This window comes from Panicum virgatum, chromosome 8N (genome assembly GCF_016808335.1).
Source record: "Panicum virgatum strain AP13 chromosome 8N, P.virgatum_v5, whole genome shotgun sequence".
Lineage (NCBI taxonomy): Eukaryota > Viridiplantae > Streptophyta > Magnoliopsida > Poales > Poaceae > Panicum > Panicum virgatum.
Genome location: NC_053152.1, coordinates 43,696,024 through 43,713,254, shown reverse-complemented (window position 1 = coordinate 43,713,254; position 17,231 = coordinate 43,696,024). Strand labels below are relative to the sequence as shown.

General features: G+C 47.4%; 2 protein-coding genes across 4 annotated transcripts; one reads left to right on the top strand and one right to left on the bottom strand.

Annotated features, from left to right (window-relative positions):
- Positions 1–594: 594 nt before the first annotated feature.
- Positions 595–7,037, bottom strand: LOC120686177 (disease resistance protein Pik-2-like). Of its 3 annotated transcripts, none has more exons than XM_039968350.1 (3): positions 5,981–7,035; positions 1,452–2,972; positions 1,108–1,284 (listed from the first exon to the last, which is right to left on the bottom strand). In XM_039968350.1, the coding sequence occupies exons 1-3, from the start codon at positions 6,895–6,897 to the stop codon at positions 1,257–1,259; spliced, it is 2,466 nt and encodes an 821-aa protein (XP_039824284.1). In that variant the 5' UTR covers positions 6,898–7,035; the 3' UTR covers positions 1,108–1,256. The 3 variants fall into 3 exon arrangements, with proteins under 3 accessions (XP_039824283.1, XP_039824284.1, XP_039824285.1); XM_039968351.1 differs by lacking the exon at positions 1,108–1,284 and having other exon boundaries at positions 1,683–1,864; positions 1,966–2,972; positions 5,981–7,037; XM_039968349.1 differs by having other exon boundaries at positions 595–2,972; positions 5,981–7,032.
- An 8,757-nt stretch (positions 7,038–15,794) lies between these two features.
- On the top strand, positions 15,795–16,985 carry LOC120685108 (disease resistance protein Pik-2-like). Its single transcript, XM_039966945.1, has one exon. It carries the CDS (start codon positions 15,795–15,797, stop codon positions 16,983–16,985), a length of 1,191 nt encoding a protein of 396 aa, XP_039822879.1.
- The last annotated feature ends 246 nt before the right edge of the window (positions 16,986–17,231 follow it).

The following is a 17,231-nucleotide window of genomic DNA, read 5'->3' as shown; positions in this document are numbered from 1 at the left end:
CCGCCGCCGCCATCGCCTGGGGCTTGCCAGGTCACCGCCGGCTCCGACATGGAATCTCCTCCACCGTGGGAGAGCAATATGAGGCAGCTGGTGACACTCCCTGGCCGGTGGCCGCCGCCTCCGCCGCCGTGCCCGTCTCTCGCGTTTCTCATCGCATTGGTAATTTGCAACTCTTCCAATCTTAAAATGTCATCCCTCGCGTATCTGATTAGTTACTGAGTGCCGTGTTTAAGTGTGTTAGGCGTGAGGAACTGTCCTACGTGCTTTGGTGACATAAACGATTTGTAGAGGCGGGTAAAAAAGTATTTTTAGAAGCGGATTTCTCACCCGCCTCTACTTTTCGCAGCTAAAAATAGTGGTTTGCAGGAGCGGGTAAGCTATCCACCCCTGAAAATGTATTTGTAGGGGCAGATCACCCCCTCACCTGCCCCTACAAATCCATTTCCAGGGGCGGGTGATGCCCCAGCCCGTTGCTAGAAATCCATTCTGGAACAAAATTTTTATAAAACGTCGGAAAGAAGTAGATGGAGCTCCAGAGAAATGGAAAATTAAGATTAAAAGATCCACACTCTGTCACGCCATCTCCACGCATCATACAGCAACTGGGACACTTATCAGAACTTGGTTTAGGTTTTGCCAACAATACAGTCAGCCCACTAATGGGGCTATTATGCAAACTCAAAAATAACATGTTCACACAAAGGTCTTTCAAAGAAAAACATGTTCACACAACACAGCTTCTTGGAAACACTGCTGCTTACAGGATGAAATGAAAAATATAACAATCTTTCAGCGTTGATCATTCATAGTACTCATCAGCTACCACTGTGGGGTTATTTGGATGCTTACTTACTGAAGTCCTGATATCAGACACCTTCACCTTGGTAGCTTCGGAAGCCTGCTGACTGACTCTAAGATGCACTTGTTGAAGACTTTTAAGGTTCTCCAGACCATAAGCACCTTCCAGTAGCCTGAACTGTAGCTCTACTCTTTGAAGCTCCGGCACTGCCCTTTCTAGGAAGCTCAGCAGTGGCATCACCGGTGATGAGAACCTGAGTAGTTTAAGACTCCTAAATCCACCAGCCGGAACAAAGATCTTGCCTCCTAAATCCATTGTGTTCTTATGAAGAATCTCCACGACATTGCGATCCTGTCCTTTTGCATTTACTGAAAATGTGAGAGAAAACAACAAAGGAAGCTGGGAAAGAACTAGCAACATATCTGTCCCCAGTGAAGTCAATGACAAAGTTAACTTCTCAAGAGTTTCCAGCTCCTTGATCCATCCTGGTACACGAGTCAGTTTGCCAGAAAGCTCAAGTGAGTGGATGTATTTTGGAGGAGTGGATAGATCCTCAATTGAATCAAGAAAGCCAGTGAAACCATCATCAATTGCGAGAGACTTTAGTGAGAAGCCACAAAGGTACTCAATGGCAGAGAGTAAATCATCATACTTCTGGTTGTTGTCATGAAGGTCTTCAATATTGAGGATACTTAACTTCTTCAGTTTGGTGAGGTTATGCATGCTTCCAAGGTCTGGAGTTGAGCTTTTACTTATTTCAATCCCTGACAGTGTCTGTAATGCTGTCATCTTTGCAATTACTTCAGTGAATTTCAAGGCACGACGGGTGGATTTATTGCCACCAAGCAGATGGACCATTTTTTGGAGCCTCCCAACAGATAAAGGCAACTCCACCACGTCTGCCTCCCTAATATCCAGTGTCTCCAAATATTGAAGTTTTCCTATTTCTGCTGGGAGCTTCTTGATGTATGCCCTGCGTAGGCTCAGATATTTCAAATGAAACATCTTACACAATTTGTCCAGCTGACTAGTATTTAAGCTCTTGCAACCTTCCAGATCCAGCACCTGCAGTATTCCAGACTTCAATGAGTAAGAAGGCAGCTGGTGTAAATTCTCAAACACTGTTAATGACCGGACATGCGACAAGTTCATGGTTTCTATTTTACCTCTTGCATCCTCTGGATTGCTGCTATGCAGTGACAGGCGGCGAACTTTGTTGCTTGGTGTTGGTGTGAGCCAGTGGCCTCCAACTACAGTGATGAAATTCCATTCACTTGACTTAAACAGAATATATTCAAGGATCATATCATGAACTTGACAAGCCTTCACATTTCCGTTCCTGCTATGGTCCACTGGCCGAGCTATATTCCTGCTGATGAGCTCATTAAAGGTGTCCTCAGCAACTTCCTCAACAGTTTTCCCATCCTTCTCAACAATGAAACCTTCAGCTATCCATCGCCTTGTCAAACGCCTCCTGTTTATGCTGCAACCCTTTGGGAATATGCTCAAGTACAACAAACAATTTTTCTGATCAGCTGGCAAGTCGTTGTAGCATAGATTAAGAATTTGTGTCACTCCCTCAGGGTTTAGGTTCTTGTCCAATTCTGAGGTTAGAGATTCTTTCACTGTTTTCCAATGGCTCACATTGTTTAGGTCTCTTCGGGCTAGGAGCCCTGCTACTACAACTATAGCCAATGGAAGACCTCCACAGTTCCTTATAATATCCTCCTTGAGTTTCACAAATTCATCTGAATCCTCAGTGCTTTTGGACTCTTCTCCATTGATGTTGCTTGACAACTCCTCCCTGCTGTTTTTGGACTGTTTCTTAGTGTTTCTATAATCCTCTTGGGTATCATTTGACTCATTGGTTCTTTTGGAATCATCCCCCAAAGTATCTTGGGGCTCATCTTTGTTGATTTTTGATTTAGCAGTTGTGTTTTTGGTCTCCCCCGGATCTTGATCTTGAATAATCTCAAAGAACAGCTTTTTGGACTCCTCATAAGAGAGTGGCTTAAGCATATGGATACGACCTTGTTGATGGCTGCAGGTGTTGGCCACAGACTTGAACCTTGTAGTCACCACTATGCTACTACCATTTTGATTTTTAGGCAAAGATTCCCATATATTTATCCATGAAGACACAGACCATACATCATCCACTAGGAGAAAGTACCTGTTAGGACAACATGGGCAAATAAAATTAGTGCGTCACTTGCTAATGACATTATTACTGTACTTGTTATTGGTAACAGTGTCGCTATCCAGAGTACAAGGTCGGACACATTATTATTTTATCACTGCATCTATTCTTTGTGTCTCGTTTGCTTCAATTGGATGTTGATGATGTAATCTCCAATACAAATCTTTATGCTGTTATTTATTTGAAATATATGTCAGCATATATTATTAAGAATAGGGTTATATATAAACAGTTTTCATGAGAAATATCAATTATTATTTCCATGTGGTTAATCTAACAGTAGCACTCAAGATAATCGGCCAACTCATAAAAAGTTTACTAATAAGTCAACATCTATTGTGGCACTTATTAGTTAGATATAACCCAACTCGTGCCCATTTTGATGAACTAGCCTATCAACTGTGCTCCCACACGGGCTAATTAAAATTAATATAAAAATAAAATTTATAGCTAATAATTATAACTATCTATCTTGTAACGAACATGGCCCTATTTAGACCATTTCGAGTGACTTTGGTGATCAAATGACAACGGAATCAATGGGACTAACAAGTTTGTGAGATTATATTCATAGGATTTCTAGGTTCCATGGATGAAGTCCAAACCATATACAAAATGTCCAATTCACTGTTGAGATGTCCAATTCACTGTCAATATGTCCAAGCCGTAGTGAGAAAGCAAAGAATATCAGTTGCACCGGAATAACCGTTGACAATATGAGTTGCACCGGAATAACCGGTGGCCATTGAGAATAACCGTTGAGAATATCAGTTGCACCGTAATAACCAGTGGTCGTCGGTTCTTCTGATGACCATGCATCGGAATAACCGACTCACTAGTACCGGGCTAATTTACTGTATAATTGGAACTTAAGTGTAAAACCATAGAACCATCGGTTTATCTGACGGCCCCATCGGAGCATTCACTAGAGTATCACTCAGAGAGCTTGTCAGGGCACAGGAGAAGAAGCCTTCAGTACCGGTTCAACCGACGACGCATCTGAGCAAAGCATCGAAGCAATAACTTCAGCATTGCAGGGAGCCGAGGTGAAAGAGCTTCAGCACCGGTTTATCTGACACCCCATCGGAGTAAGGCATCGGAGCAATGACGCAAGTCTGTGACTGTGTCAGCTGCCCAACAACTACTATTCAGGCGCAGTGTGACTAGTTATCCTGATGCACCCCGTCGGACCTTCTGATGCCCTACGTAGAAAATGGACAACGGCTATAAACTGCTAGTTTAAGTTGGAGGGTTATATATATATGGGTCATTTGATGTTGCTGGAATTCAGAGAGACCACATACAGATTGAAGAAAACCTCCAAGCCAACCAAAGAGCTACTTGATAAAATCTTTAGGTTTAACACATGCTTTGTGAGTAGGATAGCTAAAGTTTGAGTGTGAGAGCAAAGTTGTGTGCCTTGTGTGCTGTGCTTGAGAGATGCTCAAACTTGTATCTTAGTGCGCCGGCCATCCTTAGTGTCTTAGTGGCTCGTCGGCACGTCTTCGACCCTCCATCTTGGTGTAGAGCGGCGTCAACATCTTTTTATGGGGGACGTGGAGACCCCCATTTTTCGTGAAGAAGTTTCTTAGTAGAAACCGAGGTCAAGATAACCGTGGTGACTTGGCAAGCCTTCGTGGCGAGTCAAAAAGAGTTCCAAAGAGACTTGATGATCGAGAAGCATTACTCTCGATAGAGTGCTTCAACAACATGGACTAGAGGTGGCTTAGTGCCTACCGACACCACGGGATAAATCTTTGTGGTCATCCTCTCTTTACGCTTCCGTATTTCATACCTGCAACTTGTGTGTCTTTACTTTCTCAGTGTAGATCAAGTTAGAATTGGCTATAGGTTGCATAACTCTTTGGAATGAGGGTTTCACACTAGATGAACCTTAGTTGCACATCTAGATAGTATGTTTAGTTTAAGTTTTGTGCAAACTAGTTGCAGTCTTAGGTTAAAGTTTTTTAAGTTGCCTAATTCACCCGCTCCCCCGCTTAGGCTACGAGCGCCCGATTCCTTTCATATCTCACGCCCTCTTTTATATATTAAATATTCTAAAACATACTCTATAATACATATTTATTCATTCATTCATTATCTAGTTGCTATATATTTAACTTTACACCACCCCCTCCATGTATGTTTGATATATATATTTATCATTTGTTTGATATATATATAATTTAGATTCAGACTAGCATAGTGTCCATGCACTGCTACAGATAATATAATAGATCTACATAACATGACCAACTTTGTGTTCCTTTACTCCGTGAACAAGCTGTGTTGTGATCATGTGAGGTATTGATCGTCCGCGATCCGATTAGGATTCCGATTGATTTGTCTATGTTCTGATTATGATTTCGATTGATTTGTCTGGGTTTCAATTAGAATTTTAATTGGCGAAAGACTAGTCGAACTCGTATACAGGATGGACCAAGACCTACCTATCAATAACACAAGATGGATCAAACCAAATTTAAGGTGGAAATCTTACTCACTTCAGTAATAGGTATAGGTTTAGGTGCTAGTTTAACTTTAATAATGATATAATTGCTAATTCATATGCAAATTTAGGAAGTTATTTGTATTATATTTTAATGACATAGATGGGTAATTTATACGAAGATTAGAGGGTTATTTTATATTTTTTATAATGGTAGAGGTGGGATAATTTATTAGGAAAGATAACATATTCTATGACTATTATAATTAGAGTTATTGGATTGATGATGTTTCTGATTTTTGTGAAATTTTATAGAATTTCTTTATTTTTGTAAGTATCCAGCTAGGATCTAGATGGTTTCACATGAAGACTTCAAAAGAGTTTCCAATTAGTAATAGTAAGATATAAGATGGTTGATTCTACTTCATTTTAAACTGTTCCACGCCTAATCAGTGATCACAGTACAGCTGTGAACATGTTGTGAACATGTAAGGATCCTGAAAACTATACATGAATACATATGATCGCTCACCTCTTTTGCTCGAGTTGTGTTTTGAGCTTCTCCTTAAGCTGCTTCACGGTCCACCTCTGCATCCCATCAGTACGGCTCTCTGCGGTGGCGGCGCCGCCGCCGCGGGCGTCACCTTTCCGCTCGGCCTCTTGCTGCGGCATGACCTGCTTGAGAATATCTCTCAGCAGCGATTCAAGATTCAGCTTCTGCGATGCCTGCACGGTCGCCCGGGACTGGAACTTCTCCCCAAACCTCCGCTGCAGCTCTAACGCCATTGTCGTCTTGCCGAGCCCGCCGAACCCGACGATGGCGAGAACCCTCTGGTCAGCCCGCGCCTCCGCGAGCCATTCCCCGTGGTTGGCGACGGCCTGCTCCTGCCCCACCGGCTTCGTCATGCCGACGAGCCACGGGTTGGGTGATTGCAGGTGGTCGGCCGTGTACGGCCGGTGCGGCGTTCGGCCGCTCTGCCTGCGCCCGGAGTTGTGCTGCCTGCTGGGGTCCTGCACGCCGTACCTCGTGCGGCGCTCGCCGACATCCTGCGCGCGGTTCTTGAGGTCGACGATCTTGGCGGCGATGTCGCGGCGCGCCCAGAGCGTGGTCATGGCGTACCACGCGCGGCGGAGGCCGACGAGGAGGCCCTCGCCGCGGGGCTGGCGGCCGAGGCGGTGGGCTAAGTCGGCGACGCAGTCCTCGATGTCGTAGGCGACGTCCCGAACCTGCTCGATCCAGTCCTTGGTCTGCTCGTCGTGGGTGGCTCCGGCGGAGGCGGCGCGCCCGATCTTGCGGAGGAAGGCGTGCATGCTGGCGAGCTCGTCGTTCATGTACTGGATCTCGCTGCGGACGCCGCTGATGAGCGTGTACTCCTTGGCAAGGAGGCTGCCGATCTTGCCCAGGAGCGAGCTCATGGCGCTCTCGGAGGCGCCGACGGTGAGCTTCATGTTTTCAGCTGGCCGTAGGCTGACCCTGCCTTCGGATCAGTATAACCAAGAGCGTGGCGATTCAGTGAACTCTTGCCAGAGCTCTCCCGGCAAGCTCCATAAATGGCTTGCCGACGACGTAGCGGTTGCCTAAGTTTGCCTCCACCATCGTCCCTACAACAATTTAAAAAACATTGTTTGCAAAAAGAAAAAAATTCAAATGTTTGTGATCGATGTGCTCCTAGAGCATTTATGTGGTGCTCCTACCGTTTCAAATTATAGATCGTGACCATTGGCTGGACGGCAAAACTCCGAAATCGAAAAGGCCCCCGCGTCGCTCCCCGCGTGAGCGACTCGGGCAGCGGTCAAACCCTAGGCCCCGCTGCCGTCGCCCCATGCCCCTGCGGCCGCGCCGCCGCCCGAGCGAGCTGCCGGAAGCCCTCGCGGATTGCTAGGAAGGCGGCGGCGAGGCCGAGTCGATAGTTCTTGGCCGCTCACACCCGGATCTGCGCCGGAGATGGGGTGTGGCGGTCATGGCGGCGCCGCTGCTAGGCGCGGCGGAGCTTGCACGCGGTAGGGTCGCTCGGTGAGCGGCGAGAGCTACGGCGGCTGGCTCGACGGCGGGCGAGCGTTGCTGGCGGCCGGTGTGGCCGGATCCGGCAGCGGCAAGTCTGGATCCGCCGCCTCTCGCGACTGAGGTGTCGCGGCAGTGGCGTTGCGGCGCGGCGGTGGCGAGGTGGAGCGGGAGTGGCGGTCCGGCGCATGCTGCTGGGCGGAGGTCATGAGGCCGTCGCGGTGAGCCCTGTGCTATGATGCGGCCTCTACAGGGGGCTCCGCGGAAGGACCGGCGGCGGCGTGGTGCTACGGCCAGGGGTGACCGCTGCGTGGCCTCATCGGCGGCACCATGGAGGCGTTGCTGGCGGCGACCTGCGCATGGGCGTGCTAGCGGCGCCATGGTGGCGCGGCTGGCGGTGTCAGGCCACTTTCTGCGTTCACTTGCAGCCGGCCGCCGCCGGGGTCGGCCTCGTGGCAGGAGCTTGGCGTCGTCGGCGACGCAGGAGGACCGCACGGCCGGGAGCAGGCGACTCCGACGGCCTGGTTGACGTCGCGGATGAGCGGGGCGATGGACGCGGAGGTGGAGCCGCAAACGCTGGCAGGTGCCAGTGCCGGTGGCTGAGGTCGGTAATGGCCCCTTGTGCTGCCTAGCCGGAGGGGGTGGCCGACGCAGCTGTGCGGCTGCCGTGTGCAGCCGGCGCGTCAATGACTTCTGGAGAGGCAGTCGGGCGGTACCATGGCTACAACTCATGATGCTGCGCTTTGCTGCTCATGCGAATCACCAAGGATTCAAACAGCGGGGTGCGGCTTGAGCACGGCATTGAACACTTGGCCGGTAATGTGACTACCGATGTGCAGCGAAAGCGTCGCGCCCGGTGCGCGGGGAGGTGCCCACCTCCGCACATCAAGTTACTACATGCTTGCTGTTTTCTGTGATGCCTGCTGGCATCAAGTTACTATTGCTGTCTCACTATTATATAATAAGAACATTTTATCTAGAGTAAAATGCACTCTGGGTACCTAAACTATTACGTGTGTACCAGATAGGTACTCCAACTCATAAACGTAACAGATAGATACTCAAACTATTTTGTAGGTACCAGATAGGTGCTCCAACCCAGAAACGTAACAGTTAAGTACTCATTCAGTTTAGTCATCTAGCATGCAGCGAGTGTGTTTAATGTCGAGCACATACGAAATGAAATCATGCATGCGGCAATAGTAAACGGTGGTGGCATCTAATTCCTATTGATTCATGCATGCTGGTCGAAAATAATAAAAGGCACTGGCGCTTTTTACAACAGCATTGCAGGAACCATGTCAGGCTAGTGTTATTATAAATTCATAATATTCAGCCGTGATGCAAGAATATTTAGGCAAGTAAATTGTGCAGTTTTTTTTTCTAAACTATTAATCTGGTGAAGCACACGAATGAAAAACAAACCCTATATGAGATAAAAACAATTACTAACTCCACCTGCTTCTAGATGAGGAAATCTTTATTATTAATATTATAAATTCGTCCATAAATAATTCCAGACAATCCCTTGCACAATAATCTCAGGATGAGGAATTGCTTTGTTATTACCATTATTATTTATCGATGAGGAATTAAATGCCACCACCGTTGCTACTGCCGCATGCATAATTTCATTTCTTTTGCGCTCGACATTAAACGGACATCATGCAGGAGCATGCTAGCTGACGGGTGATCAACATAAATAAACTGAGTACTTAATTGTTACGTTTCTGAGTTGGAGTACCTATCTGGTACCCACAAAATAGTTTAAGTACCTGGCTGTTATGTTTCTGAGTTACCTATCTAGTACCAATAGAATAGTTTGAGTACATGTCTGTTACGTTTCCGAGTTGAAGTACCTATCTGATACCCACATAATAGTTTAGGTACCCAGGGTGCATTTTACTCACAATGAAATTAATCAGGTGGGGGATTCTCTCCCCTTCCGTTGACCCTAAAAAAATTATAGATCATATATCTGGATGCATAACAAATTCATGTATCTAGAAAAGCTAAAATAATAACCTTTGATACTGCATCATGTCATTCTAAAAGACATGGCTTACATCAAAACATCAGTTTGTAGGGCCATGCATGACTGCTTCTAGATGCTGGAAATGAAAAGTTGGGTGGATTATTTTATTAAAACAATAAAGCTGGAAGGAAAAGCAAAAGCAAAGTGCGTGCAACATATATCTTTATCTTTACCTATTTGTAAAGAGAGGACCGTTTTCTCAATCTGTCATTAACTTTCATCTCCTATGGTGGGCCTATGATAGTGGCGGGTCCATGAATAAAAGAAGATCAAAATCCAAAACCAAACCATATAAAAACTAGGGTCCGAAACTATATAGAATTAGTGCTTGGTGAGTGAAATCCGGAAAGACCGACGTCCTCGACTAACATGTACTAGATTATTATTCTTTTTATTATTAAAAATACTATTATCAGATTTATATACACTGTATAATATAACATAGTTTTATTTTTGTTGGGATTACATAATGCAACTCGGCCACTCACAAAGCACACGCACTCACCCCTTTGACTACACGTACTAGAATATCCACTCCTATGAGGAGTCAAATTCAGGACCTGATGTGATACTAAGACTCTTGTAACCACTAGACTACATACCCTTTTGCTTAATATAACATAGTTCTATAAAATCACTTTTAATATTGTAGTATGCTAATCAATGTATTTATGGTTTCACCTATAGCAATGCATGGGCATTCCGCTAGTAATAGCAAATAATAAAGGTGAAACACTGGCTTGGTCCGGGAAGCAAGGAATCAGAATAAAGTTTTCCATGACATCATCGATTGGAGGATGCCTTACTTGGCGGGCAGAGCCACAAGCTGCTTTTGCACTTTTATTATGCCTTGCTTAGTTATTACACATGCCAACATTGAGTGTCAACAATATCCGTGTGAATTATGTTAAATTATGAACAATTGAGGAAGAGCAAAATAAAGAATCCTAGTTAGCCATGGGTTCTACATTTATTCAGAAAACAAATCTAACACTTCCTCTTGAAATAGAGAAGTACGTTATCTATCTATCTATCTATATATATATATAGCTTAACAAGTCGTCAATAATGCAAGTGTAGTAGCATACAAGTTTGAACCGCCCTATATCACAACATTCTGTTAGTATCGATGGAAAATTAACTCGTGAGTCGTGGAAAAAGCAAGCAAGGATGGGAATAAAGCTCCTCGGTCATCGATTAGAGGAGGAAATTAAATGGACGAAGCCTTACTTGGCCGGCAGAGCTAGCCACAAGCTGCTTTTGCACTTTGATTATGTTCTTTGTAAAAGCTAAAGCGCACGTCATTAATCGTTACATGGAGGGGAATGAAGGCAGACAAATAAAGCGTTTTTCTTTGCCTTGCACTTTGCATATGCTGCTTGGTCTCTTCCTTAATTACGTTATCTAAAAAATGGCTCAATGCAAGGCCTGATTACTGGTCGGTTGATAGATACATATCCATTGCTCGATCGATCCATTCTAGCTAGTTGCCCATCATAGCCCACCCACTTCCTCACCAATCACCATCTGCTAGCATTGTGAAGAACCACATACTCAGCCGACGCCAGAAGGGAGGGACTTGGCGTCAGATCGAGATGAAGCCTGCGGCTTATCCTCATGCCGATTCCGACGACGATACCGATATCGATATCGTGGCACCGATGCGGCTTGCAGCTCCTCCCCAGGATGCAAGTGAAGAGCTCCAACACCAGCTCCAGCTCCGGCTCCAAGTGGAAATGACGGCGCGGACCTTGTTTCGGGAAGCATTCAAGTCGATGCATTCCCTCCCACCAAGGATAAGCGAGTTGCTCGCTGCCGGTGGGCCTGGCCGGCGTGTCACCGGCGACGGGGACCGGCGCTGGCTGGCCTTCATCAAGAAGGAGCTCGACCAGTTCGGCCTGCCATTGACAAGGTACCGGCAGCTGGAGCATGGCTGCCACCCTCACATGCTCAAGTGGCTGCAAGACTTGAAGGAGAAGGCTGCTGGTATCAGGGAGCTCCTCGATCAGTATGAGCGCACCGTTGACCCTCTGCAGAGAGCTGCGCACAACTGTTGTGCCACCAGGCCAAGGTTTTGGAAGGAGGAAATCAGACGCATGGCGGAAGAACTCTACCACACCCTCAACGATCCCTGCCGGTATGCCGTGCATTCCTGGACTTCACAGTCCCACGGAGCAGGGGAACTACTCCACGAGGACAGGGCGGCGACAGCGACACCTCTTCTTGGCATCGATGAACAGATTACCAAGCTGCTCAGGTGTCTCCTACCCACCAACACCGACAGTGGCCTGAGAATCTTATCGATTTTTGGGCCGGGTGGGATCGGCAAGACTGCTCTTGCCATGAAGGTCCAACATCTGTTCCAGCACCAAACTCAACGTCAGTATCGCTGGCACATGTACCACATTTCTGCAGCGGCGGTGTCCCTGTCCAAAATCAAGTGGTTCCTCTGCTACATCAACCAGAAGATCACAGGCCGAACAATTCTAGGAACAAATATTACAGATACAAAACTTCTGATGTCCCGGATCAGGGAGAACTTGCAACAGACGCGGTAATAATCCAGTATCTAAATTAACAAAAATTGTTTTGAATATATACGATGCCTACATATTTTCTATATCATAGTTTACTTTGTCCTACTCCTTCCGTCCCAAATTATTTGTCGTTTTGGCTTTTCTAGATACATAGATTCTGCAATGCATCTAGACATAATATTGTAGAAGGATAGAATTCTGTATAATGCGTTGATGATTTTATTGCATCGAGACTAGGGATGGAAACGGATCGGATACGCATGGAAATAGATTTGGATATCTCTGATATCCGTTTTCCTGTTTCCTTCCAGTTTTCACCTCTAGAATGGAAACGGATCGGATATGCATGGAAACTGATTAGAATATCTCGGATATCCATTTTCATGTTTACTTACCATTTCCATCCCTAATTGAGACCTAGACCAGTATATATTGAGCTACATGACTTGGAGGCCAAGCCTCTCCTACGATATGGTAGAGTCCAAATACAATCCTAACCTATATATTATAGAGATATCCAAAATATACTCTAATATTTCCTGAGAACACTTGGTGAGACTGGAGAAGAAGTCGAAGATAGGAACCAACGGACTGAGCAGCATGCAACTTAAGAAGGCGAAGCAGCGGCAGCCTTATGCTCGGAGAAGACGCGCGCAGTACTCAACGATGACCATCACAGGATCCTAGGAGTCGCGCGCAAGGTTGATCAAAGCGGTCACAAGCAATGTCGAAGGAGGCACAGGCGGGGCGCGACATCACTGTTCGGCGCGTGGAATAGCACACTGCACGCCGGCAAGGAGATGACAAGGCAGGAATCCTGATCGATGGAGGTGACGACGAGTCGGTGAAGGTCGATGTGTGGACGAAGCGGCGAGGAGGGCTACGACGGGCATCCCCTAGGGCATCGCACGCCTCACTATGCTAGGTAGTCGAAGATGAGGAAGGGTGCTGGTGAAGTCAACTCCATCATCAAGGTAGAGGCATAAGGTCAACGGGCGATGGGCGACGCAATCCCGATCTTTGATCGGGCAAAAGAAAATAGACACAACAACATTTTGTGTAGTACCTCTGGATGAGCATAGCGAAGCCCCTCATCCTCTTATCTATTTTTTCATCTCACGGTCAAGCAGCCATGGGAAAGAGGAAGAGACATTGGGCTCAAGGGGCCGGATGAACGGCGATGTGGAGCAGGGCGGAGCCTGCTAGGGAGGCCGGAAGTGCTAGGGCGGGCGGATCCTTGCCAAGAGGAACATTAGATCCCTCCTGGAGCGGCGGCGACGGATCCCGCCGGGGTGAGCAGCTCCCCGCTAGGAGCGGCGGTAGATCCCTCAGGTCGGGTGGCTAGGGCCTCTGTGACACGGGATACGGGCGGCAAGGCCGAGCCACGGCCCAACGGGGTGACTAGCGGGGAAAGGCTGCTGTGGATGTGCCGCCACGCAACCTATCGGCGATGGGGGTGAAGATGCCACACAGGAGCCCCTGCTGCTACTACAGTAGCACGGGGAAGAACACGGGCACCACATGAAGACCCTTTTGCCACCATGGCAGCATGGGTTGGGGTCGCCGTTGATAACTTTCCATGGCGGATGATAAGGTACTTCCCGATCTGCTGCTATTAGATGCTATGGGGGCAGCGGACTAACGGGATCCACCACGGAGTTCGAAGAGGGTGCTGCCCCCGGCGGAGATTGACATGGGAGATCTCCTCGGGGGCGTGCTAGAACGCCGTCAAGGGGGAGCCGTGGTAGACATCCAGCGACGTGCAGGAGGCTGGGGCGCGGTTGGTGGCAACGGAAGGATTTGATACCCTAACTCGTGATACCATGTAGAGGGATAGAATCTGTATAATGTGTGGATGATTGTATTGCATTGAGGTCTAGGCCAGTATATATTGGGTACATGACTTGGAGGGCAAACCTCTACTACGGTATGGAAGAGTTCAGATACAATCATAACCTACCGATTATAGAAATATCCCAAATATACTCTAATAAATATATATGACGCCTATATATTTTATATATCATAGTTTACTTTGTCCTACAATATACGGCTTGGAGTTGGATGCACCAAAGCAGCTAAGTTGAATCGTCCACTTTTTAAGTTCTAACTCAAAAAATGTTAAAAAGAAATTGCAAATGTGCATCGTATTAAAATATGTACACTGGCCACCAAATATGCTCATATATGTACTACAACGATGTATATTTTCTCTGCAAACCATCAAAACTATAAGGACCCTAGCTAGGTGCAACTTAGTGAACTACATATATTCCATATTTATCACAAAAGTGTGCATAATTTGCATCTTTTATAGGAAAAACAAACCCACAGCTATATATGGCCATGCAGCCCGAGCCTGTTAGCCCGGCCCGAGGCCCGTTTTTTGGCCCGGCCCAAGCACAGCCCGGCCCGGTGACCTACAGGCTCGAGCTGGCACGGCCCGAGGGAGCAGGCCGTGCCTGGGCCGCACCCTAGGCACGTGGGCCGGCACGAGCACGGCCCGGTCCAATGGCTCTCCCCTTCCCCCGCCGGCCCAGCCCACCACCTCGCTTCGCCTCGCCTCGCTTCGCTTCCACCGCCTCCTCCAGTCCTCCTACCGCGCCCGGCCGCCCCCTTCCTCTCCCTCCTCCGGTCCTCCCCTTCCGCCGCTTCCACCGCCTCCTCCTACCGAACTCGGCAGCCCCCTTCCGCTCCCTCCTCCGGTCCTCCCCTTCCGCGGCCGCGCGGTCTGCACCAACGCCGTCACCGCTGGCAGCGGAGGAGGCATCTCCAGCGGCAGTGGCGGAGGCGGGGGCGGTGCGAAGGAGCCGCCGCGGACGTTGTTCCTCCTGCTCTCCCTGCCTCCCTCCCCACCTCCTGCTCTCCCTGGGCGGATCCGCCGGCGACTTCGGGAGCTCGACACAGCGGCACGCCGTTCTTTCGGGCCGACCCGACGGCCAGGCACGAGCACGTCGGAGGCACAGCACGGCTGGCACGGCATCACGGCGGTGGCACAATGAGCACCGGCACGGCACGACGTCGTGCCGGGCTGGCCTGTTGGCCATCTATACCCACAGCAGTGTGCGCTCAAGTGTAGTATTGGGATAAACTACACAAAGCATGTGTGCACTTGTCTGGAAGTGGGTGCACAAAATTGGAGTTTTGTGGCTAAAAACTACACTGGTGTTATCCCGACAAAACATTAGGTTTTATGAAGATTCTACTTTATATATTGATGCTCAGTATTTGTGACAGTAGGGAGTAAGATTTGATTAGAGGTGTTAATGGGTGATCCATAGGTGCCCGTCCAACCCTCTTTAGTTCAAAATTTTGTACTACTTTAGAGTTGAAGGTGCACTTAAGAGTCACCAATTGACACCTCTAGATTTGATTGAGCTATAATTGATTATTCCATACATAGTACATAATACACCGATCAGGTATTGATTGAGCTATAATTGATTATTCCATACATAGTACACAATACACCGATCTGGTAATTAACATACCTTTTCCTAATATCCTGGATAGGTACTTCATTTTGATTGATGATTTACGGGATGCCTCAGTTTGGGGAATAATCAAGCATGTCTTTCCGGATAATCACCTGGGCTGTAGAATAGTAATTACAACCCACCTCAGAAGTGTAGCCCGAAGTTGTTGCTCTGATCCTAATGGGATTGTATACAAGATGAAGCCTTTAGATGAGTTTTATTCAAGAGTGTTGCTCATCAGAACAATTCGTTCGCTATCAGAGTCAAAGCACAGTTCGCTATCAGAGCCAGAGGACATGGACCTGATCTCGAGGAGTTGTGAAGGTATACCGTTGTTAATAACTGCATTTGCTGCCAACATAAATGAAGCGCAGAAGACATCTACGCATTCCGTCGGGCTCAGGGGGCGGACTGCAGAATTTCATAGCGTGGAAGAAGGCCCACAGCTACCTGACCAAGTCAGGCGGGCATTAAGCCATATTTGCAGGGACCTTCCTGTTGAGTTGATGACATTGTTACAGTACATGAACATGTTTCCACGTGGATACATGTTCGAGAAGGATTGTCTTGTCATGAAGTGGATCGCCAAAGGGCTCACCCATAGTGAGGGAGAAGCAGAGTGCCATTTCTCCGAGCTGGTTGATAGGAATATCTTCACCCTGGTACCACCAACCGGGGAACACAATCTTGATGAAGCTGAGCCCTGCCGATGGCAGGTCAATAAGCTTGTGCTACAGTTCATTTCTTCCATAAGATCAAGGGCAGCTTTTGTTTTCACCAGAGACATGCTCACCAGCTTAGAACCACCAACCATAAGGCCCTTCAGTGAGATTTGTATGCCACGGTGGCTAGCCCTCCACTCTCCTGTGCCAGCAGATATCCAAGGGCTGATGCAAACAATTGATCATTGGGGTCAAAATGTTCGGTCGCTAGCTGTATCAGGCCTAGTGGACCAGGTACCTCTGAACAAGTTTAACTATCTGGTGATGCTGGATTTGGAGGACTGGAAGAACTTAAAGGATGAGGACCTATTGCAGATATGCAACAGCAAAATGTATCTACTGAGGTACCTGAGCGTCAGGAAGACTCAGGTCAGCAAGCTCCCGCCGCAAATCAAGGAACTTTGCAGTCTGAGGACATTGGACGTGAGTCACACGCAGATAAGTAAGCTCCCGTCACAAGCATTTGAGCTAGGCCATTTGATCAAACTGGACCTAAGAAGCACAAAGATAAGAATGCTGTCAGAGAAAATTGTGGGGCTACAAAAGCTTCAACACCTTCTTGTTGGTGGTGATACAACCCTCAGTTTAATCAAATATCCTCTGAGCTTCACGCCAGCTCTTGGTGACCTAGCCTCCCTGAGGGTGCTTGCAATAACATGCTCTTTTCATCAGTGCAGTGACGAGGCCTACCAGGACGCGTGGCTGTCATCCCTTGAAGAAATGGAGGCAGCTCGAGTCTTTGACTATACATTGCGGGCTCGGTAGTTCCATGGAGTTCCTGGGTTCAACGTCTGATCCACCAAAGAAACTTCAGAAACTTAAGGTAACAAGTGGAAAATTTGTTAGTGTTTCCCAGTGGATCAAGATGATAGAACACCTGTCTTTCCTACAAATCACAATCTGCAAATTAGCAGCAGCAGAACTGACAATCCTCAAGGACTTGCCCAAATTGAAAGGCCTTGTACTAGGCTTGGAGTTCATTCCACGAGAAGAGATAGTTTTTGAAAGTGA